The sequence below is a fragment of the Poecilia formosa genome, unplaced genomic scaffold (genome assembly GCF_000485575.1).
Source record: "Poecilia formosa unplaced genomic scaffold, Poecilia_formosa-5.1.2 Scaffold99, whole genome shotgun sequence".
NCBI lineage: Eukaryota > Metazoa > Chordata > Actinopteri > Cyprinodontiformes > Poeciliidae > Poecilia > Poecilia formosa.
In genome coordinates this window covers 2,059,596-2,083,409 of record NW_006800038.1, presented here as the reverse complement: position 1 = coordinate 2,083,409, position 23,814 = coordinate 2,059,596, and the positions used below count along the sequence as shown (strand labels likewise).

At 39.1% G+C, this 23,814-nt stretch overlaps 1 protein-coding gene across 4 annotated transcripts in view; it reads left to right on the top strand.

The window, feature by feature from the left end:
* The first annotated feature begins 1,064 nt into the window (after positions 1–1,064).
* The window catches only part of crtc3 (CREB regulated transcription coactivator 3), a 41,156-nt gene continuing 18,406 nt past the window's right edge, over positions 1,065–23,814 (top strand). Inside the window, exons 1-5 of one of the 4 annotated variants that reach the window (XM_016674696.1) lie at positions 1,065–2,209; positions 8,542–8,652; positions 10,309–10,437; positions 12,290–12,351; positions 22,275–22,337. In XM_016674696.1, the coding sequence (XP_016530182.1) occupies positions 2,078–2,209; positions 8,542–8,652; positions 10,309–10,437; positions 12,290–12,351; positions 22,275–22,337 (497 nt within the window). In that variant the 5' untranslated portion in view covers positions 1,065–2,077. The remainder of the gene's footprint in view (positions 2,210–8,541; positions 8,653–10,308; positions 10,438–12,289; positions 12,352–22,274; positions 22,338–23,814) is intronic. The other 3 variants (XM_016674697.1, XM_016674698.1, XM_007558850.2) reach the window with 3 other exon arrangements.

Sequence of the window (23,814 nt, the reverse complement as noted above, 5' to 3'; positions counted from 1 at the left end):
TCATTACCTCTCTGCTCAAACCGCTGAAGCAGAAACGATACTTCAACGTTTTCCGTCATCTGACAAGTAGCTAGTCTACTCCACTTTATTCACCAAAAACGTTTTTTTTTTTTTATTCACCAAAAACTGTTCTGTAATCTGGAACGTTTGGCTATGTTGAGCTCCAGTTAGCCGCCTTATCTCAATGCAGAGGCAACTGCGTCATGTCACGGGCAAAAGGTCAAAGGTAATTTTATTATTTTGTACAAAAAAAACCCAACAAAAAACTAATAATTTTAGTACATGTTATGTGTCAGAAGAGGGCTTAGAAAATAATACCCAAAAAAAAAAAAAAAGACCAAAAGGGCACTTGGGGGCAAGGAGCAAAAGGGGCAGGTACTCAAGCCCCCCCTCCGGTACTCCCCTCTACACGTGCCTGAGTCTGGGTTTGGAGGCGGTCTCCGTTTATTTAATCTGTCAATCGGGAGATATTAGCATTAGCACCTAGCAGGTGCTCTAGTTCTCCAACCCAAACTATACAAAATAATAGTTAGCATGCATCAAATGATATAAAGGTGTAATAGCAACTCAAATAAAAATATCCAAACTTCATTAATACAGAAGGAAAAATAAACATTTGAACAATATAAATGAAAGGATTATAATAGATCATAAAACTTGCCTCTCCCCAGTGGAACGAATAACAAAAAGGAAGAGGAAATTAATAACTTAATATTTATAATAGTCCTGGAAGACCCTGAACAAAAAAAGAAGAAAATAAGGCGGAGTTGGAGGACCAAACCCCTTATAGTAGACACAGAGGAACACAACAGTCAAGTAGAAGCAAATACATGAAAGAACACATTTTGTGGAAATATACAACTATTAATATAGACCCAGTTACATATGCAAACATTTATTTTAAAAGTACATGTTGGAAAAAAATATGCCAAAAGACGAGACTGAAAAGAGGAAAAACAATTTTTGGATCCCAGAATGAAATGGTTAATCATCCAAGGCAGCATCGTTAAGGTGACTGTCTCCCTCTTGTGGCCACCGGCAGCGTCGACAGAGTTTAACGAGGTAATGTTTTTCTCGCAGGCAGCAGCAGTATGGGGGATAACAAGCCTGTGGATCTCACTGCCGTTTTCTAGCTCTGTCATTCCTGGACTCATGAACTAAAGAACATCTGTGCCGTTTTTGGAAAATAACCACCTCAAAAAAGTGTGATATTGACGAGGAAAAGACGAGCGTTTCCGTCCGCGCTGCTTTGTTTATCTTCATGGAGTCGTCGGACCGGAGTTTGTCTGAGATCTCTGCGCTGTCCGTGGATTAACTCGGGACTCGCCTCTTCTGTGGAGAGCCGTGATATATCTATCCCAACTACCAGCGTGGATTGTGTCGCACACGGACAGTTCTCACTTTATTCTCACTTTAGGGGAAATAAAGTGGAAATTGTATCAAGTCAATGAATGCGGGACCAACGGACACTTGTTGAAACAGTTTAAGCGTCGCTGTTTTGTCGCAGCATTTTAGCTGAAGAGGTTAAAAAACTTGAGTTTTTTTTTAAGCAAAGGAAGACAACAAAAGGATACGTTGTTAAAAATTACAAACATGGTCCGGTCAGCAGCTTAGCTAAAGGGGTTAGCTGCCGCTGTTCGTTCAGTTGTGTTATGTTAGCAACATGCTAACGTTATCCTAACATTCAAACAAGTAGTTTGTTCAAATGCGCTAATATGAAGTTAAATACGCAGATAAGTTGCTGTGTTTATCAGTTTATTCTCGAAACTAAGTGTGAATAATTTCCAAACGTTAAAACAGCAGCAGAGTTTTAATTTATTCCGTTACAAGTAATCGGGAGATAACTTTTATGACAGCTTAACGTTAGCTTAGCCGCGTTAGCACGACCAGGCGAACGGAGTCAGTTTGCGGCAACTTGGTACTGCCGCTCATGTGCGGAGTGTTTCCAGGGACTCCAATGGGTCTGCAGCTGCGCTCTCAGAGAGGATTTGGAAGATAAATAGCCCTCCGCCTCATCTCCAGAACGGTCTTCCACTTTTCTACCCCCCGCTAAAGTTTTTAAACTGCGGCCCGCACAATGTCCGGCTCCGCGGGCACAGGTGGCTCCAACCCCAGGAAGTTCAGCGAGAAGATCGCGCTGCACAACCAGAAGCAAGCAGAGGAGACGCGGGCCTTTGAGCAGCTGATGACCGACCTCACCGTATCCAGGGTAAGTACAGCTCGTTTTCTCCTGCATGTGGTCCTCTGAACCCGGACAGCCGCTGCTGCTAGTCGGACAGATTGGGCTGAGATTTGTGGTATCAGTTTGGTTTTCCTTCATGCGGCTGGGTCTAGTCTGGAGGTTGACTTGCAAAACATAAAATTACTTCAAATATTTCAATTTAAGAGAAAATAAATTAATCACTCATTTGCATGTTCATCTTAAGTAGTTGTTCAAAGTCCTGCAGATGTCTCTTCCTCTGACATCTGCAGGAAGATGATCCAAATGGTTCTGTCTCCTCCTCAACCTCTGCAGAATCCCGTTAATGAGCCATTTATTTAAATCAGGTGTGCAGAAGCACCAAACCTGCAGGAATAGCCTTGCTCAAGGGCTTTTAAAAATCAGATCAAATATACAGATATTCAGATTGGCTGGTAGAATAATTATCCCTTATGTATTGTTCCGTGTCTGTTTTAATTGTTAATTAACTAATAACTAATATGTGAAGAAATATTTTATTTGTGGTTTAGTCAGTTTCAGCAAAAAACCTACTCAATTTATTTCACTTTTTAAAAATATTTTTATCACTTTGTATATCAATGTTTAGGAATTTCTGTTACATTGTTATAGTTATTTAGAATAAAATATATAATTTATATATATCACACATATACAATGTGTGTTTGTTTACTAGTTTAATCATTTGCAATGTGTTTGGCAGTGATGCCTGTAAAACACACTGTGCTGCAGTTGTATAATCGAACACTGCTCTACAGATAACTGATTGGTTGGAACTACAGCAGCTGCCACTAAAATTTACTGCCCCCACTTAATTTCAAAGGTAACACATTTTTTTTTAATTTGACTTTTTTCCACGGCCAAATTTCACATTTTGTGAAACTTGATATATTTTTTCTCTATTAAAGCCTTTATCTTAAAAATAAGTCAGTTGGATGTCCATGTAACAAATGTTATTGAATAACATATTTATGGGCTCATCTGGTTTGAGTGTGATTCATTCAGATATTAACATGATCTACATGGAAACTGAAAAAGTTATTTTCTGGCTGATATCCCAATGCACTGACTTGACTTGGAAATTCAAACTTTGTCTTTCTACTGTCACTCTAAATTGTTCTGTTAGCAAAAATAAAACACAGTAATGGGTTAAAATAAGTCTTAAATACATTTTTAAATGACACCAATATGCCTGGGTTCTGCATTGTTTAGATCAGCATCTCTCAACTCTGGTCCTGCACGTTTTAGGTGCTGCTACACAGCTGACTTACATCAGTAGCTGATTACCAGGTTTCTGCAGCTGGATGCCATGCAGTCATTAGGATCAGGTGGATTGGAGCAGAAACACACCTGAAACATGGAGCAGGGTTAAGGAAAACCACTCCAACACACCCGACCCAAATGCCATTTGGAGTAGCCTGTTGAAGAGCCACTCATTTAAATCAGGTGTGCNATGGAGCAGGGTTAAGGAAAACCACTCCAACACACCCGACCCAAATGCCATTTGGAGTAGCCTGTTGAAGAGCCACTCATTTAAATCAGGTGTGCTGAGGCAGGGCACATGCAGTTTGGAGTTGTGATCTAAGTTTGGGAACAAAAAAAGTCTGTTTTAGTTAAGCTCTAGTTAGTTTGCCTAAAAAGTCCAGTTCATTTGTGGAGGTGTGAATGTGTATCAGACTCTGATGTGACCTCTGTTCTGCCTACAAACCTTGGTCTCAGTTTGGCTGAAGTGAACACTGTTCCGGTTTGAATGCATGTGTTAAGAGGACTAGAGACCACTTCAAGAGCAGGAAGTACATTACAACGCAGGGCATTCTGGGTAAATACAACCAAAATAAACATGCTAGTATAGCGTTAGAGGTAGAAATGGCTCATGGTCTTTAGCCAAAGACAAAAGAGAAATTTCACAACCGCTAAAATCTGACGCCACTCCATTTCTGTTTACATTTGGTGAAGGAAGAAATTGCACTCAGTGTCTTTGTCAGAGGTTTTCATGTTGTGTCCTTCAGTGGTTCTTGGTGCAGCGCCCTCACAGGTGAGGAGGGGAACAGCTTGCTCTGAAGGTTTGGTTCTTTTGACTCAGCGCAATGAGAAAGAGAGCAGCTGAAAACGTAACATGAACCCATATTATTCCAAGCATTGTTTTTTAACATGCCAAACCCACAGGGGGCAGTGAAGAGCAAAGCTACAGCCTTTGTTAGCCAATCAGATTGCATCAAAACAACCATGACTTCCTGTTAGGATTTAAATATGGCGCCCGGAGATTTGTTTGTGTTAACAGATATATATGTTGAGAACATAATATGAATACAACAGAAGACAATGTCGATCATGTCAAAGAAAAGACATATTGGTGGATAATTTGTCGCAGGCTGTGATGTGTGGGACCCTAAATCTCCAATATGGACTTTTCTGAACTCTCCACATTGGTCTGAATTTTTAGAAATAATTGTTTTTAGTGATATTAAACTGATCTTTCTGGTGAATGAAAATCCAAAGCCCATAAATGTATTCAGATATCTGGCTGTGTATAGACTAGGCCTCAAACATGCATTGTTGTATATTACTAAATTATACTGTATAGTACTACAGTATATGTTGATACTGGTCCTTGAGGATTGGTTTAGGACATTGTGATGATGGAAAAGACAGAGCAGATTGATGACAATTGGGTTCCTAACAACCTATGTTACTGTGGTAGTTTCAGCAATGATTTAATACAGTGGTTTTCCTCTGGACCTCCAGTTCTGCCCGTTTTATGTGTCTCCTTATTGCAGAAATAACTGGGCTATTAACCGGCTCCAGCAGCAGTAGTTGGCCTGCAGAGGAGGTCCTGCAGTCACTTCAATCAGCCCTGCTGGAGCTGAACATCTAAAACATGAAGACTGGTTGGGAGCCATAGATAGCATATCATGTACGTTGCCTGTTTAAATGGTAATGTTCAACTCTAGTTGATTTAACTTTAACAACCTTTACCTTTGAGTTGCCATACTTCACTGTAATTTCTCGTCCAACTCATTAAGTTGTTTTTTGGGTTGGGCTTTTTAATTCCCTGTAGAGAACTTACTTAGAAATTATTTACTATGTGTGTAAGTGTTTACACTTTGTTTATTTCTTGGGTAGATGAGAAATGTATCAGAGATCACAAACTGTTCTTTTCAGGTATTCATATTGGGCGGCTGATAACAGGAAGTCCTCATATATTATATTATGTGACACCAGAGCCGATCAAAGCCATGTTGCCAGTTAACATATTAATGTCTTCTGACTGTTTGGTTTCTGGCTATAAATTAAAGGTGCTCAAAATATTGGATTGCAGTTGTCATCACCATGTTCAGATGCGCATCCATGGCTCCATGGAGGCAACGATAGGCTTGGAGAGCCATGGATCGTAACGGCGGACTGGAGACATGACCATCTAAAATCTGCTGATTACATGTCTCGGTCAAGGTAGAACCTTATACGATCCTTTAATAGGCCTCAAGACGACCAGTGTTTGTTTTTGAAGCGATTTTCTTTGGTTTCATCTTGCTTGTAGGAGCTTTTCTAATGAAGGGGAAATTCTGTGACATTTCTGTTATTGCCCTTGGTCCAAAGAAGTGTTTGAACATAGAAACTCAACGCTGTAACCTGTCCACACAAAGCGAACCCTGGGGGTTATCGAGTCTATTCGAAGCGGAGGAATCCTGAGGTCGTTTCGGACTCGTCTTCCACTTCCTGTCTTGTTGTTATGTCACTTTGCTGTTGCAGCAGAAGGACAAAATGCCCTAATGAGGGAATCGTCCTTTAATTACATCCAGAGAAATTCTAACATTATTTTCCTCATCTGAGCTGTGAGGTTCGCAAATGAGGTGGTTTTGAGTTGCGCCTGAATGTAAAGTGTGAACTGCTGCTGACCCAGTTCAGTACATGGGACAGCTGGGTTTAGAAGCAGATGGTTAAATATTCACACCAGCAAACAAATGACTTAGGAAACCATCCTCTGTAGCTGAATGCACAGACAGTTCCAGGACTTCCCTCAGTTGCTTTTTGCGGCAGGTAGTTTGCATTTTGATGAACAATAGATGTGTTATGTTGGATGTTTTTTTTTTTAATGGAAACATCACCGTTACTATCAGAGCCACGTTGTTTACTGCTGTTTGTTTATGTTTGTGCAGTAGCAGAATTAATTCTGTCATCTTGGAAGAGAACATCTTCAGGTTGCACGTTTAAACTGAAAAAAGTATTTAGGATTTTCTTTTCAGTGCAAACTTAATAGAAAGCAAAATTATTTGATGATTTAGGAAGTATTTATTAATAAACGTCTTTTTTACTTCTTCCAGGCTTGCAGGAGTATTATTTCTAATAAATAATTCGGTAATTATTTGACTTATTTTTCTTAGTTGAGAGCGATTTACAGAAAAGTCTATTAAGTCCAAGTGAAACACATTATATGGATTAATTGTACAAAGCCTTCATTTATCTCCATTTTCACTCGAAATATGTGAAACTTTATTAGAAATTGCTTTGTTTTATTTTTAAACAACAAAGCAGTGGAAAAAAACAGAAATTTGGGGAAAAGGTTTAAAGTGAAGTGAGATAAGAGAGAAAAAATAAATCAACGCCATAGAAGTCTGCCTGTAAACCTGCAGAAAGACAGAGAAAAACAAAACGGAGAAACCAGAATAACAAGCAACATATGCATATATAATGTTGTAACATCACTGAAAAGTTTATTCTAAGTTGATAAAAGCTGAATTGAGTGAACTGCGCCCCAGCGTAGAGTGTATCTGGGAAACGTTAATCTGAATGAATCTTAATCATGATGATTTTCTAACACATTTAAGATTAGAACATTAAATCAGACCAATTAAAAAACTATTTTTAAACACAGAAATGAGGACCTAATGGAAAATGCTTTATTACCTGTTTAAAGGTTGCTATTTTCAAAAAGTGTTTATAGTCAAATAAGACTCACCAGGATGTGTATTCTACTGTAATGAATATGACTTTATTTGGTTAAATTACCTGCCTGATCTTAACATAATGCCTGTTTCATATACATTCAGTTTTTCCCCTCAAGATATTGATAATTTATTTACTTTGTTGATCCCATTCCAACAAAATGTCCTAATGAGGAATTTAAGTCCCAGACAAAATGAAATATCAGGTATTACTTTGGGTTTCCTTCCATTGGCTTCTCACTGGGGTTTGCTGGAGTTTTTGCCCATTCCTCCTGACAGAACCGGTGGAACAGGGTAAGGTTTGTAGACCGGCCGCGTTGCTCACCCACGCCTTTTCAGCTCTGCCCACAGATTCTCTAAGGGACTGAGATCAGGGTTTTGTGTCGGCCACGCCAAAACAATGAGTTTGTAGCACTTTATAACCACTCTGGTGGTAAACTTGTTTGTTTGGACGACGTCTTGGGAAGTCTTGCGACGTTTTGGAGTCGTCGCTTCTTCATCACTGAGCGGCATTTCAGCTCATGTTGGTACGAGACTCTTTCTACACCACCTAACTGAACAAATGGATGTGGAACCTTCTCTACCTGATATCTTGACTGTTTTTCTTGAAGGAGATATATAAGGCAAACCTTTTGCACATTTTTGTATTTCCATTTGGGTTTGCTTCTAAAAACAGCCCAAACGCTTAAAAAAACACCCAGATGTTTTTTGGCAATAATTTATTGTTTTTTGGTATCTGGAAAATGAACCGTTTCAAAAACCTCCCAATTGGTAAGTCACAATTGGTGGCCTCTGTGCCATTATCTAGCAACCCTAGCCCAGCCAGTTAGCTAGCAACATAAGCTGAGCTCCAGCACATTTGGTCAGCTGGTTTTACCACTGTAAGGCCTGTACAATGGCTACTAGAAAAGACAAGTGTTTTATTGACTTACCATCCAGAAATCTCTTACTACATTCTTGTTGGTTGTGCAAGAGGCTCCACTTCTGCTTTTCAAAGATATATTGCACATTTGTTAGCAGAAATTTTCAAATGCGAGTGTAAATCTTGAGTTTGGGGGTGTGGCCAGCAGCAGATTATTTGGATTTAAAGTGACAAAACGTCCTAAAACAGCTCTAAATAAACAGAACTGAGCCGACTGAAATCTCATTATCCAAGAATGATTTTGTGCAAAAAATGTAATGAACATGTTTTGTATAGGCCATAGATTTAACCTCTTCAAAGAAGCAAAATTTAAAAATGCCTCAACAGGTGTGCCTCATTTTAACTCAAATGTTGTGAATTGACCTCTCAGATGCATCATCATCTGGATCTTCCCTGTTGTTAAAGACACGTCAGCAGTTCTTCCCTCTCTGACGCCTGTTTGTCTCGGCGTCCTGCAGGTGCAGTTCCAGAAGGTCCAGCAGCTCCGTCTGTCCCAGTCCCGGGCGCAGTACTACGGTGGCTCTCTGCCCAACGTCAATCAGATCGGCAACACCAACGCAGATTTTCAGGTGGGAACTTGTAATTCACCTCCAGCTCTGATGGGCGGAGAGCAAAATAAAATGTTATGAATCGTTTCAAGGACGAGTTTCATTGAGTAATTCCTTCGGTTTGTCAAGGATTTGGCTTATTGTGCAGGAGATCAGCCAGCTCAAAGACTTTTTAGCTGTTTTACATCAACATCATTCTGCTTTTCTGAAACTTCTAGGAGCTTCAGCACAGTCTTTTGTAAAACCAGATAAAGAACAGCCATGCTTTGTACTGTTTTATTGAAGCCTTTTGCATCCCTTCAAACAAACAAAGCAAAGCCATTGTGCTGAAAATTGTCCGTGTGGATAGAACAGATAAATAAAAGACACAAACATGGATGTTTTCTGTAGAATCTGCTTATCTTTAGATCACAATCTGCCAGATCAAGGTCTGCCTCATCTTCTCAAGGCCAGTTCTGCCTGGCAGCTTCTCCTAATGTGTAATTCTCCAGCAAAAACAGCTCAACTGGGAACCAAACTCACAGAAATGCAAATAAACCTTTTCTAGAAGCTCTGAATAATTTAGAGTTATGGACGAAGAGGGGAGAATGAAATATCAGTGCATTAATCCTTGACAGTTTTCAGAAGCTGAGCTTTTCTCTTTCTGTGTCAGCTCCCTCAGGAGTGCTGGGAGACTGCAGGTCCAGGTAAAGGTGCCCTTGTTATTTGGAAGAATGGCTCTTTTTAAGTAGAGCTGCCATCCAGAAATCAATCCCAGCTCAGAGGGAGAAAGCTCCTCTTACTCAAAGAGTCCATTTATCCTTCTGAGAACAAAACGGAATAAAACCCCTAAATGGCTCCTTGATTCCCTTTTATAATTATTTATCAAACATTGTTCAAATTAACAAATCCTCTCTGGCTAATGCAGCACTCCTAAAACAGAAAAAACGCACGTGTTTTATCTGTAACTTATAGTTAAGATGTGTCTGTGATGTCGTTTGATTTCTGCAGATCTTTGTTTAATGAAGGAAGCAAACTGCACCATGTGGGAGTGCTGAAAGAGCTTCATGCTGGTTATTTTTACCATGGAGATAACAAAAACATCCTAGAAAACTTCTCCTCAGTGCATTATAAAGTTGCTGACATGTCAGATTCTTGATTTTTAATGATCCAGATCCGTATCCGAGGGAGACGGACTCTCATCGATCTGAAAAGGAGCTTTACGCTCCGGCTTGAGTTACTGTCACACTTTGAGTCGCTGCGTTCTTCACGCTGATTGGCAGCGAGGATAAACGTCGAAAGAGCATTAAATTAAATTCTGCTTTTATTGCAGTAACAGAATCGCACATTGGAGTTTTTAATTTGATTGTATTCATTTAATAAAGAAATATGATGTAAAGCTCAAAAAAGTCAACTTTGCAGAATACTGCCTCTTTAATTATTGCTCAGGCTGCAGATTTTGGTTTGCAGCTACTTTCTGTCTTCCTGGAATGACATTCTGTCTTATCTTTCCCATTTTGGATAGTGCTCAAATGATGATTAAAATGGTTTTAGTGTGGGATAATGCTGTTGCTTTTCCAGAAAAATAAAGTCAGATCATAACATCTGGATGCTACATGTGAATAACTGAGATTTTTTTGGGAACGCTGCTGCTGTTGTAAGTCTGATGTAAGCATCCTGCTCCTGTCTCCTCCACAGGGTGGCTTCCCCTCAGGGCTGGACTCGGTCCGGGGGACCCGCCACCACGGGCTGGTGGAGCGGGTCCACAGGGACCGCAACCGCATCAACTCGCCTCACCGCCGACCCATCGACAAGCACGGCCGGCAGATATCCTTCCATACGCGTTTCACGTTGCCACGGTGAACCTGGACCATGCAGTCGGTCCCGTTTGTTTGTTTGTTTGTGTTTACGTTGCTGTCCAGTTTGTGACGACGGAGGTGAATTGTTGCCTCGGGAGCGGAGTTAGTCATTAAAATAAATGTGACGCAGAAACGCCATGCACAGCTTATGACTAATATAAAGTGAGAGTGGTAGGTTTACGAGCAGGTTGTAATCTGGCGAGGATGGAGTGAAAAGCAGAGCGGTTAATGTTTTCTTCCTGTTGGCTTCAATTGTTTGCAGCCAGCTAATGTGTGCTTGTGTGGGTTGTATAAATCTCCCACCATCAGAGCATCAGAGATAATCACTCAGCTGTTTAGTTTTTGACCCGACACGGTACTAACCATTTTAATTGAATTTATCCAACATGTTGTCCTGACAGCTGAACCTAATGAGGAATCTGCTTCCAAACACGATGATGATGATGATCTCTTACTAATGTTACGAGTGTAGTGAGTGTTTCGAATCAAATCATCTTGAGCCGCCTTGTGCAGTTTTCTTTAGGGAAAACTGCACAAAAGCAATTAATCCTCAGCGGCAGTTTAATGAACTGACCTGTTTTATTATTTGATCCTTCTTATGTCTTTGTTTACTTTGATTTAATTTCAAACACTACACTGCAAAAACACAAAGTCTTAAGTATTTTTGTTTAGTTTCTACTGCAAATATCTTAGCACACTTGAATTAGGACAAACCTCCTGGTTTCATTTTTATATTTGCTGAGTTTTGCTAACTTTGTCTAATTGACCATGATAAGGTTTCAGTCAGAAAGCACTCAGAACTGATGTAGATTTTAAAGTGTTTACGATGCATTCTGGGTACAGAATAAACATAATTTTACTGCGTAAACAATCTGCACCCACTTCAAAATAAGAGCGTGAATATAAACGTCTAACGTCTTTGGTCGCATTTTCCTGCTGTGTGAAAGTATCTTTAGTGAAAAATAACCCTTCTTTATGTAACTGCTGCTCTGAAGTTGCCTGTTTATTTATTTTTTAACACCAGTATTTGCGTTTGTGATGATATTTTACGTTGAAATCGTCAACCCCTACCGGCCAGAGATGATCAAGCTGAGAATAGATTCAGTAAATATCAAATTGTTGACGACCTGCTGAACTCTTTTAGTTCTTCCTTTGCATTTTAATGTGTTTTTTGTGTTCCAGTTATCGCCACCTACTGTTGGGCAGTGACATTTCTTCTTATTTTATTGTAATTCCTGCTGCAGTTTCTCAGACTGCTCGCTCTGCTAGATACCTATTAAAAAAGCGAAATCCAGGTGTGTCGTACATTAGAGAGGTGCTTGAATTATCCTTGTCTGTGTTTGGAGAAAGCTCAGCAGTGGTGTTAGTCCTCTCCACTTTGTGTTTGTGTGCGCTTGAGTGGCTTATCTCATGTTTTGTGTTGCATGTGATGAGTGGCAACAGACCTGCAGGCTTTGAAAATCTTCCTCCCTGCTGATTAAACTTTAAGTACAGGTTTTTGAAGAGTTGCTGGCTTGTTTTTTTTGTGATGTCTGCTTCTGGTGAAAGTTTTTCCCGCGTAAATCAGCTCAACTATCAGGCTCTGTGATGGCAAGATGAAACATGTTCTGCTCTACTACACACAGTGAGAAACTGCTCAGGGATTAAGCTGTTTGTCAGATAATTATCTTGTTGTTTTATTAGCTGTTGAACTGGGAAACTTCATTGCTCAGTGTAATTTGCACCACATTAAGGCTCTTTTTAACAATAAAGTTTAATCACAACGATTTCCTGCCATCACTTCTGTTTTTCTGTTGATCTTTCCCTTGACATAACCCTACATGGAGAGCTCACCATATGGAGCCGTGTACCTGTCGCCGCCGCCAGACAACAGCTGGAGAAGGTGAGACCAACCTTATGGTTTCTGTTTATTCTGCTTCCTCTCACCGGGATGCCACAGTCTTTCCTCTCTGTTCTGATCCAAACGCCAGAATTTTCCCTATCAAACCCAGATCACAGATGTGAATGAGAGGGGAAGCTCTGAGTTGAAGGGTGGAGCTGCTGGAATTTCAGCTCAAATGTTTAAAGTGTTAGAATGCTGCGTGAACCGCATGGAGGCTGAAAGTGTTTGACAGGTAGCCTTTTCCTGTAAAGGTCATGCCCAACAGCAGATTTTCCACTGTTAGGGTTTGTTGTGCTGTCACTGAATATCTCCGAACTCATGCAGCACAATGTGAGACACAAGGTTTTCTTTTCTCCAACCAGCTCTGGTCGTGCCCACACAGAGCAGCAGCGTATTGGTCGGCAGCTTTCTTTCAGTGTTTACAAGGGAGTGAATTATGGGGCTGAGATAAAAAGCCATGCCAGGCTCCTCCCCGCTCGCTCGCTCGCTTTGTCTCCGCTCTTCTGTTTAGTATGCTGCCTTGGCCGGCTGCCAATCACCCTGCCTCGTCTTCTTCCACGACCCGGACGCTGGCCAAGCTCGGCGCTGAGCGCGCTGTGGCAGCTTGTGCTGTGGAAGCAAACGAGGCCTACACCCTCTCATTGTTGACGACAGAACAGGTTGGCTGACAAATGTCTTTACGGAGCAACCCGACGTCAGCGCTCTGAGGCTGGGTGGGATTCTCCGACAGACATGTGGCACCAAGCACTGGGAGCGGACTCTTCACTTAAAACAACTTTACTCATGAATACAAAGGAAAACGAAGTATGCTGAAACGATTAATCACGATTAATCGATTTGTGAAATAATCGTCAACTAATTTAGTAATCGATTAATTGACTTTAAAAAAGACCATTTGGTAAAAGAAGCAACATATTGAGAGCAAGATTTAACCCAAAACTGTAAAGAACTATAAATAATTTGTATTTAGGATAAAAATACCTTTATCTGTAAATAGATTTTAGCTTCTCCTGGTTCAAATTTACTAAAGGAATCCTTCGTTATCGCATTTTAGTCAATAATATGTTTTTCATATTTAAGAAAGGAATTGAATTATTTGTTTATTTAAATCTTTTAATGTATTTCTAATATTGTATAAAAAAGGCTTAAGTGGTTAAATGAAAAATCTGTGGAATGTGCCATTTCTTTTACTGAATAATCGATTAATTGATTACTAAAATAACTGTTTGTTGCTTCCCGACTCTACAGTAAGGAATCATTTTATAAAGGGGTCCAGAAGACCGTTTGCTCATGATTTCTAAACAAAACTTAACAATTAGTTATTCTCAAAACAGTTTTAGATTTTAAATAATGAAATATATTTACAAAATGGGACCTCCAGAATGAGCAAAACAATCAAAATAATTTTATTAATGTACAATAAATGGTTGATTACATTCACATTGATAATCAATCAAATGTGCATCTAATTGTTTCTGTAAACATTCGATGGGAAACGGAGAAAAATATCTGTTTTCATAGAACACATTCAGTATTCTTGGCTGTCGTTTCTTCATGATTTATTTATTTCCATGCCTCTTCTGTTAGCTGCGGTTTGCAGGAAAACCACACTTAGTGTAAAAACATGCCAGTTATCATCACCTAACTTGAATAATTTCAAACTTTAGATCACACTGAGCTCTGAGATCAACTTTTTCACAACAATTTGGAGGAAATGTCTGCAACTCTTGTAAGAATGTTGAAGAAAATACTAAAAGATGAAATCATTACAATGATTTTAGGTAAGAATATGGTTTAATAGTGATAAAGAAATTGTTATCATGACAAAACAGAGTATATATTTTGGCATATGGATGCACTGATGCACAATTTGGGCCAATATCCAACACTAGTAGGGGTGCACCAGTTGATAATCAATAAGAACGCTGATAATGTTGTGAAATGAAATTCCTATGAATGACCACTCAGCTCCAAGAATACTGATACTAAACCTTAAAAAAGCCACTTTGCCCTTAGTTGTGATCCAGATGCGTAATTTTGCATTGAAAGTGATTCAGCATTTTTTAATGGAGACATGCAGGAACTTCTGGTTCTCTAAAAGATGGTCTTGCCCAGACAAAATACTCAGCAAACTTACGCGACTTCCAAGGAATGTTCAGTTTGAAGTTAGAGAGACACAATGAGGCTTAAAGCTGCTGGACTCAGCAAAGCTTTACATTCAAAACTGAGCATAAAGCACTGAGGAGAAAGAGCAGGAAACCTGGCTGCCACCAATTCAGTTCAATTCGGTTCTCGCATGTAGGGCCAAATTACAACAAATTACCAACTGTAATGCAGTTTTACAGACTCTCATGTCATATAAATTAAGTTTAATTCATTTAATTCCAATAAAATCCAGTCATTTAAGGTGAATCAACAACAAAAAACACATACACTCTGATTCAATAGTTTCTATACGACTCATTGTCATACTACTATGATAATGAAATCATAATGTATAACTTGATCGATCTCAGGAAGCTCTGCTAATGCCACCTTGTGTGCAAGCATGTGGCGACAGTAGAAAGGAACAGGAAGAGACCTCTACCAACAAACAGAGAGAAAAATCCAACTTTACGTTAGGAAGCTGAATTCCCAACTCGAGTTTTAAAAATGACTTTGACATCAGCAATTAATTAAGCAATTAATCAGTTTCTTAATCTAGAAATACATTCATCTCATTTAAAGATGAGACTGTTCCTTTTGTTTGTTTTAATCACAACACTGGATCATAGAATCAAACCTATGTTATGTTTTTAATGGAAATTTATGATTCAGACTGTTGCTACCAATTTTTACATTTGTTTGAGCTTTAACCCACCAATCCCAGTTTTAATTCAACAATTAAATCTCATAAAGATTCACTGTTAAGGAAAAGACTGTGTGCAGTTTCTTTGACAGATGAGACCATTTGGAATCAAGCAGGAAATGAAGTTGTGACGTAATAATGATAACTGATGTAATCACCCCTAACTAAAAAGTTATTTTCGCTAACTTTAAGGCGCTAATCATAAACCTCAGTTCCGATAATGCACTAAACCAACATGGTATTTAGTGTAAGCTAATGCTAATGTATTAAAATAAATTAGCGCATTACGATTTATCAGGAAAAATTAATTTAGGGGACATTAAGTGGACTAAAAGTTTTTATCATTAGCTAAAGAGCTAATCAAAAAATTAGCTCTGCTACTAGCATATTAGCAGAGGAAGTGTTCCTTGTGCTGCAGGTAATGAATGAAAACAGCTCAGATTGTTTAGAACATCAGCCAAAAATAGAACAGGCCTGATAGGATACTTGCTTTATCGCCTATTATCTACTGTTTTACTCTTTATAAATACATATTCCTGAAAAGGTTTTAGATTCTTGCTTCAACACACACACAAAACCCAACAAATAAAAACAAAATATGTATATTGCCTGTAAATTTGCAAACTTAATGTTCAGAATTTGACCTCACTGCATGAGACTCATTCATTCAGCAGTACTAAAGATTGTTTAAGTCATAACTGCCATATTTCTTTTTAAGTATGATTTTTGTATCTTTTCCGTCTCTTCCAAACATGCATCGCTGTCATGTTGCTGCAGGCCATATTGAGCCTCCTGCTCCAACCTGCAGCAGATTGCTGTCACAGCATGCATCAGGGAGAAACTTCCTCCATAGCTGTGGAGTTTGGCCCACATCGCCTGTGAAAACACAGGGACACACAGGAGGGCCTCAGTGGCACTTCAACGGGCCCAGTCCAAACATGCAAGATACTTTTAAGAGCCTGAAGAGCAACCAGATTTTAGGAAATCTACCGTCAAAAGTCACCTGCAAAAAAAGGGACGCACCAATCCACATTTGTCACTTCTGATACAGATACCTGAGGCTTAGTATCGTCAAATGCAGAAAAACAGTGCTGAGATGACTTTACAAAAACAGACATATACTATGTACTGAATTACAAATGTATTTGGGAACTCTGCACCAGTACAGGACATTTAAATACACCAACAGCTTCACAAGCTTGGTCAAATCTTTAAAAACAACTCGACTTCAATTTGTTCAGTCAGCTGATGTAAAATAAATAATAAAGAAACCAAAACTGACAAAAACAATAGATGGACTACTTTGGTAAAACATGTAAAAGATAAACTGCAACAAACCTTACAAATGGTTCAGAAAGAGCAATTAGGAATGATAAAAATAATGCAAAATAAATGATAAAGTATGATGTTACTCACAGCACAAATCATAGAGTTACACTGAACAGATCTGCCCTCGTAGATTCACTGATGCCCGATCTGCAATTTTTTTCAATACATAGTTCTCATGTGACATTACACTTCGTGAACTTCCATTACAGGCAGTTGCTATGGAGTTGCTATGACAACAACAAACAAACCTCAAGCTTAGAGCCAGCTCTCCCCTCATTCCTAACTTATAAACAATAATTTTATGTACATTTCAACTGATACTCAGTTACAATTTGAGTACTCTGTCCACCTATGTGTAATACTAAGATAAATATCAGATATTTACTGTAGCACTTACTGCTGGACTAGCAAAATTAGCTTAGCTACTGTAGCTTTTATTTGCTAGCTAAGACAGACATGTAGCCTACATGACTCTGCCAATCCCAGAACCTTGTTGTTCATCTTGTTCCTACGTCTTTTACAAAGCTGTTGAAACGTTGAATGTGTGCCTTTATGGATTCAAGACTGAAGCTCCTCCACGGTGTACGCCTCTTCATGTTCACCAAGTGGTGAACTGTGCCGTAGTATGAGATCAGAGGCAGCTTGTCCTCGTTGACTGACATGTTTTCATTCTCCGTCTCATACGGGTCGATCCTGACAGCAGCCATTTTGGTTTCTGTATCATTTTCTCACACATTAGTTGAGAGTGTCAACATATTTTTTGTTGGTCTGGAAGCAATGGGGGCACTATGCATTCCGTTTACCTACCAAGATGGCGGGAATCACTTCTGGTTCAGACTTGTGGGAACCAATGCAAATATTAGTATTGCATCTTTGCATCTCAGCCTGAAATCTGATGTTTTTATTGCTCCGTATTCCTGTTTTGTATCAGAATGAAGACGCAGCTCAGCGTTGTAGAGGAAACAAAGAATCTGTTTACTAATTATCATCAGAGCAAATTCTCCTCCATCACTGGGAGGAATACAGGAGTATGTTGAGAGTACAAAAAGCCCTTCATATCCAAGCATCGTCCATGTGAAGTGTTTTGGCTGTGAGGGCAGATTCCCTGCTTGTCCATCTCCTGGGAGAGAGAGGCGCGGTAAGTGTTTACAACTCCAGCTACATCTGTGCTTCATTACCGTTAGTCAGCTGTGGACGAGAGCCTCAGAGCAGCTTTAACTCTTTCACTGCTGCAAACATCTGCAGTGCCCGTCGCACCAGGAGCAACAGGACGCAGGAGACGTGTGGCGTGTGTGTTTTAGGAAGGCTGACAGATATTTAGAGATCAGTGTTTCATCAGGAAAACGACTGATGAGTTGAAAACGTAAAGGTGATGCAATCAGGAGCCAACAGTGAGAGAAAACGAGTCAGGTGATTAAATGCCCCCTGCTGACCTCTGATTAACGAGCCTGGGTTACAAAACAATCTACAAACTGTAGTACATTATACAACCGCCCCTCCCCCACTTATTGATGCTTCTGTTACAGACCAATTTATGTTTCCAGTTCAGTGCTTTTGAAGTGGGGCTCTAATGAGAATGGTTGAAAAGTCATTATTTTACCTGCACAGGAAAACCCACTGATGAATTTGTTGTTTTTTTTTACTCAAATTAGGACTGGCGATCAATCGGTTTTATTGATTCATTTAATTTTTGGTTTTTGAAGATAAAATTTTTGGAAAATCTGGATTTTTTTTTTTACCAGTTCACTCCTTAGTTTTCCATAGTTCATCAGCGCGCAGAGGGCGGCCATCTTGTTTGACAAGCGTGTTTTACAGCTTCATTTATTTGGACTTTGAATTCAGATCAACTCTAAGACTGAATATTAGCACCAGGCTATGATTTTTTTAATTTTTATGACAAGGATACAGTCTCAATATTAGGAGAATCAAAACACTTGCACAAAAAATAAAACATTAAAATGAGGAATGTTGAGCGTCTTGTGAAGTGTCACTTTTAAAGATAAGGAAATACTTTTAACACATTAGTGTCGAATCGTTATCAGTAGCAGGACTTTGAAACAACTGAATCTATTTTGAGGAAAACGACAAAGTCATGTTTGATTTGATAACTATAGAAACTTTTTTCTCATTAAAACAACTTTTTCTCGTTTTTCTGGCAAACTGCATCTTTCCTCTGCTGATATTACAATTACTGTCTGGTAATTAAAACTTTCTTGTGGCTTGGCTCTGGTGCTGTGTTGTGCAGCTTTCAGACAGGATGATTGAAATAAAAGCCACTTTTTGAAAATATTTTCTGGCATTTGTAAATCCTTTGTCAGAAAAAATGATTAGAATCGGAACTGGTTTGAAAACTTCTTTTAGCTTCAGTTACTTCGTTACATCTAGATGTGTAGCTGCTGTTTGTTTCACTGAAAGCTGATGACTGATGCACTTGAAGCAGGAGTTTCTGGAAGTTTTTTTAAGAAGAGGCTTTACAATCAGCGTCACTATGACAACGGAGACATTATGCTAACAGTGTGCTACTTGAGGAAACTCTGAACTGTCCCTTTAAGAGCAGAGTCCTGAAGCTTTCTAGGGTCCGTTCCACGAAGGCCGAAAAGCAGCAGGTCGGTACGTAGAGATGGTGGAAAGCAGGGGAACACAGTGGTTCACACAGCCTTTATCCAGCGCTCTGCTCGGCAGATTTGATCTCCTCTCCGGAGTTCCTGAGCATGTCTTTATTTTTAGCCGGAACATGGAGGATCGGGCCCGTTCGGGGGTTTAAAGCTCTAACGGGAGTCTTGAGACTTCAGACCTGAATGCAGTTCTGCATCTGCTTGAGGGTCAGCGGCTGGGCCCGGTCCCACGCCCTCCCCTGGTCCGCTCACCCATCTTTGGCCTGCTGCTGGTGCACCAGCCTCTCTGGGGATGAAATCACCGTTTCCCTGGAGAACTCAGAAACAGAGCGGCCTTCCAGCAGAGCCATCTGAAACTTTTCCAGCGCGGCCTCTTGGGGAGACGCTGTGCTGCAGTTTTTAGCTGCTGCTTTATCTCATTTGTGAACAGATTATTTTTAAGCAAAAGCCAAGAAAGAAGTCTTAACCTTTCAAATCAGGAACTCCATGTGTCTTCATTTATTTAAAAAAAACAAAACAAAGTGTGCCAAACTCAAGGCCTGGGGGCCAAATCCGGACCCCAATACTTTTTAGGTGGCCTCCAAACTCCAGAGCAGTAATGTCCAAACTTTTTTAGTTTTAAAAACTAAAACTACCAAAATGTTGTCATTGATTAACATGAGCTCTTTTAATTAAACAAATAATCAGATTTCTTTGTATGAATTGGATCATAGATCCAAAACTTTAAATGTTTTTTCCCTGTTTGCTTATTATTTTGGGCTTAATGGAAGAAAAAACAAAAAATAAATAAAAAATAGTCCAGGGGCCTCACATAAATAGCCAGACAATAGTTATGTGTCTAAATATTATTTTGTCTGTCAAATTAAATCAGTTTTATCTGTATTCTGCCAAATTACATTAATGTGAAAAAAGTTAAATATTATCTAACTTTAAGAATTACTAATTGAACGCAGAGACACCTGTTTATTTGGTTTTATCGATACATTTAGCCACTGCTGGCCCTTTGAGTGGATTCTGGATCTTGATGTGGCCCCTGGTGAAGCGTATAGAAAGTGGTTGATGTAAATCAAGACGGCTCCTTTGTGTGATTTGCTGTCAAGCTGGGAGTGTCACATCTACTCTGCATTCCTTAACCTGCGTCATATATCTAAATATAAGCATGGAGCGTGCTGCCTACAGTGACGACCATCCCTTAGCCAGGTAATTTGACACACACAGAGGGTTTTGTATTTTGCCTGCTTTGTTTTTCAACTGCTCAGCAAATGTCAGCGAGCAAAAACCCCAGCAGACGCTGGGAGAGGCGTCCTCTTCACAGCGAGGTATCCCCGACCTCCAGACCTCTGCAGGTTTACTCGCAGCATCCCCGCGGTAAATCCAAAGCTAATGGTTGTCATAGTGACAACGATTGTAAAGACTCTTCTTAAAAAAAAAAAAAAACTTCCCACTTCAAGTGCATCAGTCAACGCTTGGCTTAGCAGCCACAGATGAGCTTTCAGTGGGAAACAAGGAGCAGCTACAGGTCTAGATGCAACAAAGTGGCTGCAACTGAATGTAAAATAGGGTTTAAAAAATTTGGGCTGATATTGATATTGACATTGGTGTTATGTAGGGATGCACTGATCCACATTTTTCACCTCCAATACAGATATCTGAGGTTCAGCATCGACTGATACAGAAAAACACTGGGAAATTGACTTAAAACTAGGAGGGGGCTGATTTTTTTCGTTTTCTTTTAAAGATCTATAGTCAGGGATTGGACAGGAAACTACAATTGCACCCTGTTTTTGTTAAACAGAAATTAACTGAATTACAAATTAATTTAATAATTCTGCACCGTTACATCACACTTAAATACACCAATAGTTTTAAACATGTAAAAACAACTTTCATTTGTTCAGTCAGTGCAATTAGGAGAACAACAACGTAAAATAAGTAATAAATAAAATGAAACTGACAAAAACAAACTTCAAATGGCTCAGAAAGTGAAATTAGGAATTCTAAATATAATGTAAGATAAATAATAAAGCATGACGCTACTTGGAGCATAAAGCACAGAATTAAAATGAATAGATCCGCCCACATTGTCACTGATACCCAATCTAGATATTATTAATAGTATCGCCCCAGTTTTACCTGTCAGATCGACACTGAAGTGTTTCACATCATGAAACAAATGTTTATCTGAAACAGAGAGAACCTCAGAGAACATGAATCAGTTTTCAAAAAGTAATCACACTTCATCAAGTAACTTTAAACTGGTCTGACTTATAGAACCTGATCTAGTCCAAAAGATGTCACTGACTTATTTAAGTTTACCTTGAAAATCTAGATTTTCCAACTGGTGTTTTAGTTTATCAGGAATTTTTTAGTTCTGATCCAAACTGGGACCAGTGCCGGTTTAGCAGGTTTCTTCACTGCACCAGAAATGATTTTCTCCCACCAGAAAAAAACTACTTTTATTGATGCAGCAGTACAGAAATCCCTTCATCAGGATCTGCAGGTTGTTGAATGACAGCCGATCAAAACGTTTGCTCTGGCTAAACTACAATAACAGCTGAAATAAACGGAAATATTTTCTGATGCAGGAAGTTTTAAATTATTCATGAGGTTGTGGCATTTTGTATTAACTATTTATCTCCATAAATTATGTAATAAACTAACAAGCAATAGTCGAAGGTTACAAAAAGGTTTATTTATGGGTAAAAATATGGATTCATTGGTTAAAACAAAACAAAAAAATCAGCTTTTAGCCTAAATAAAGGTCATGACCTCCTTTTCCTCCTGAAGTATTTTCTTGAGCTCCTGCTCTGCCTCCAGCTTTCACCACACTGACCCCATCAGGTCGGTTTGTTTTGATATTTAGGAGCTTCGTATGTTTGGTCGTCCAGCTAGAAAATGGAGCCCAGGCGGCCGTTGCTCTCATTTGGCCTCCATGACGGTTTTTCATCACTCGTAACTCTCCTGTGAATTGTCTTGTTTTCCCCCTGAAATGAAACGGTTGTGTTGAGTGTTTTCCAGGGTTTTTCTTCTGTCAGCTTTCTGTCCAAACACCAACATGTCCTAATTCCTAGCAGGGCTCTCCTCTTTCAGCCAGTAATCATGTCTGTCCTGGTTTTCCTCTGTCTTCGAAGGGAACAGCAGCCATGGACTGAGGAAAAACGGCCGGGGTTTAGATTAATATCACAGCTCAACAGGTGACCCTTGACCCCCTCCGTCCCTCCTCCAATCTCTCTCTTTTCCTCAATTTATCTTTATCGCTTTGTCCCTCGCTCGCAGAGACCAACAGTTCTCCTGTTTCTGTAATGTTCTTGGTTTGTCTCTTGTAAATCTCCATCTGATTTTTATCATCTCAGTAATCCTCTCTTTTCTTCTTTGGTGAACTAATGTAAACATCCACAGTCTGAGTGTAGTGGATGGATTTATTTTCCCTCTTTTTGCAGTATTTCATTCAGCCTTTTAATCTGTTCTTTCTGAAACAATAATCATTTTTCTCTTACTAACCAAGCGTTAGGACTCTTGGCCAGTGCAGCTTAACAAAATGGCTCCTACTTAATATTTTCTTCCCTTCAGCAATTTGACTTCTTAATTCAATTGCATTCATTGTTTTTGGCTTTGTTTAAGAATAAAAGCTAATAATTATTCAGTTTGTGTAGAGAATACATATAAATTACGTTTTAAGTCTTATTTTTGTGAATTTTATGTGACGTCTTTGTTATAGTGTTACTATAAAATGTAACTACTTTTTGTGCAAAAGTGAACATTTCCACAAAACTGCAGATAAAAAAGATACATTTAGATGTAGATTGGAATATATCTGTGAATTATTCAAAACTTTTGAATTTCTTTTGATTTGTTATGTAATGTAATGCTAAATAAAACCCGCCTGTTTGCAGTCGATGGTGTAAATAGAAGACCTTTATTTAAATTAATGATTAAAACGACATTAAATAAAGATGTTGCATGTTTGAGAGGAGCGACACGTGCAGCTTTCTGATTATTAACTAATACTAGAATGTATAAAATACGACTCAAGAATTATTTCCTTCATCTCAACAAAGTGAGATGAGATATTCCTAAATGCATCAAAAATTAAAATCTCTTAATGTGTTCACATGTTTGAACCTTTAACAGACACAAGTACAGAAGTAAAGATTTCAGGTTCGTCTTGTCTGACCTACTTCACCGTATCTGGACAATAATGCATATTGGCCCGGTTCACACAAACATGGAGAGGCTTTGAGAAGCTGCAAATGGATTGTTGGTGAGAAAAAAAGGATAATAAAAATAGGAGGGATACGCTTATGCATGTCGCTATGTTTCAGTTAAACTTTAAAAATAATCTGAAGAAGAAGAAAAAGTAAATTCTGTCAAAGAAATGAGTTACATCTGTTTTTAAAACAAATTTAGCCTGGCACTCCTTTAGCCATGCAGCAAATCTTCTTTTGACTCCTGACCTTAAACAGCAGTGAGGATGGTAATCCCACAGAACTTCCACCCGTCCGTTCGTCCGTCCATAGACATCGTAATCCATTTTATTTATGGTTTCAGTTTTGTGTGGTTTTACTTCCGTTTTATTTATTGTTCTTGGTTTTATCTTGGATATTTAAAATATCTTCCAGTTCCAGTGTTAAGAGTTCTTTACAAAGTTAAAGTGTATTGGTCTTTGAGAGG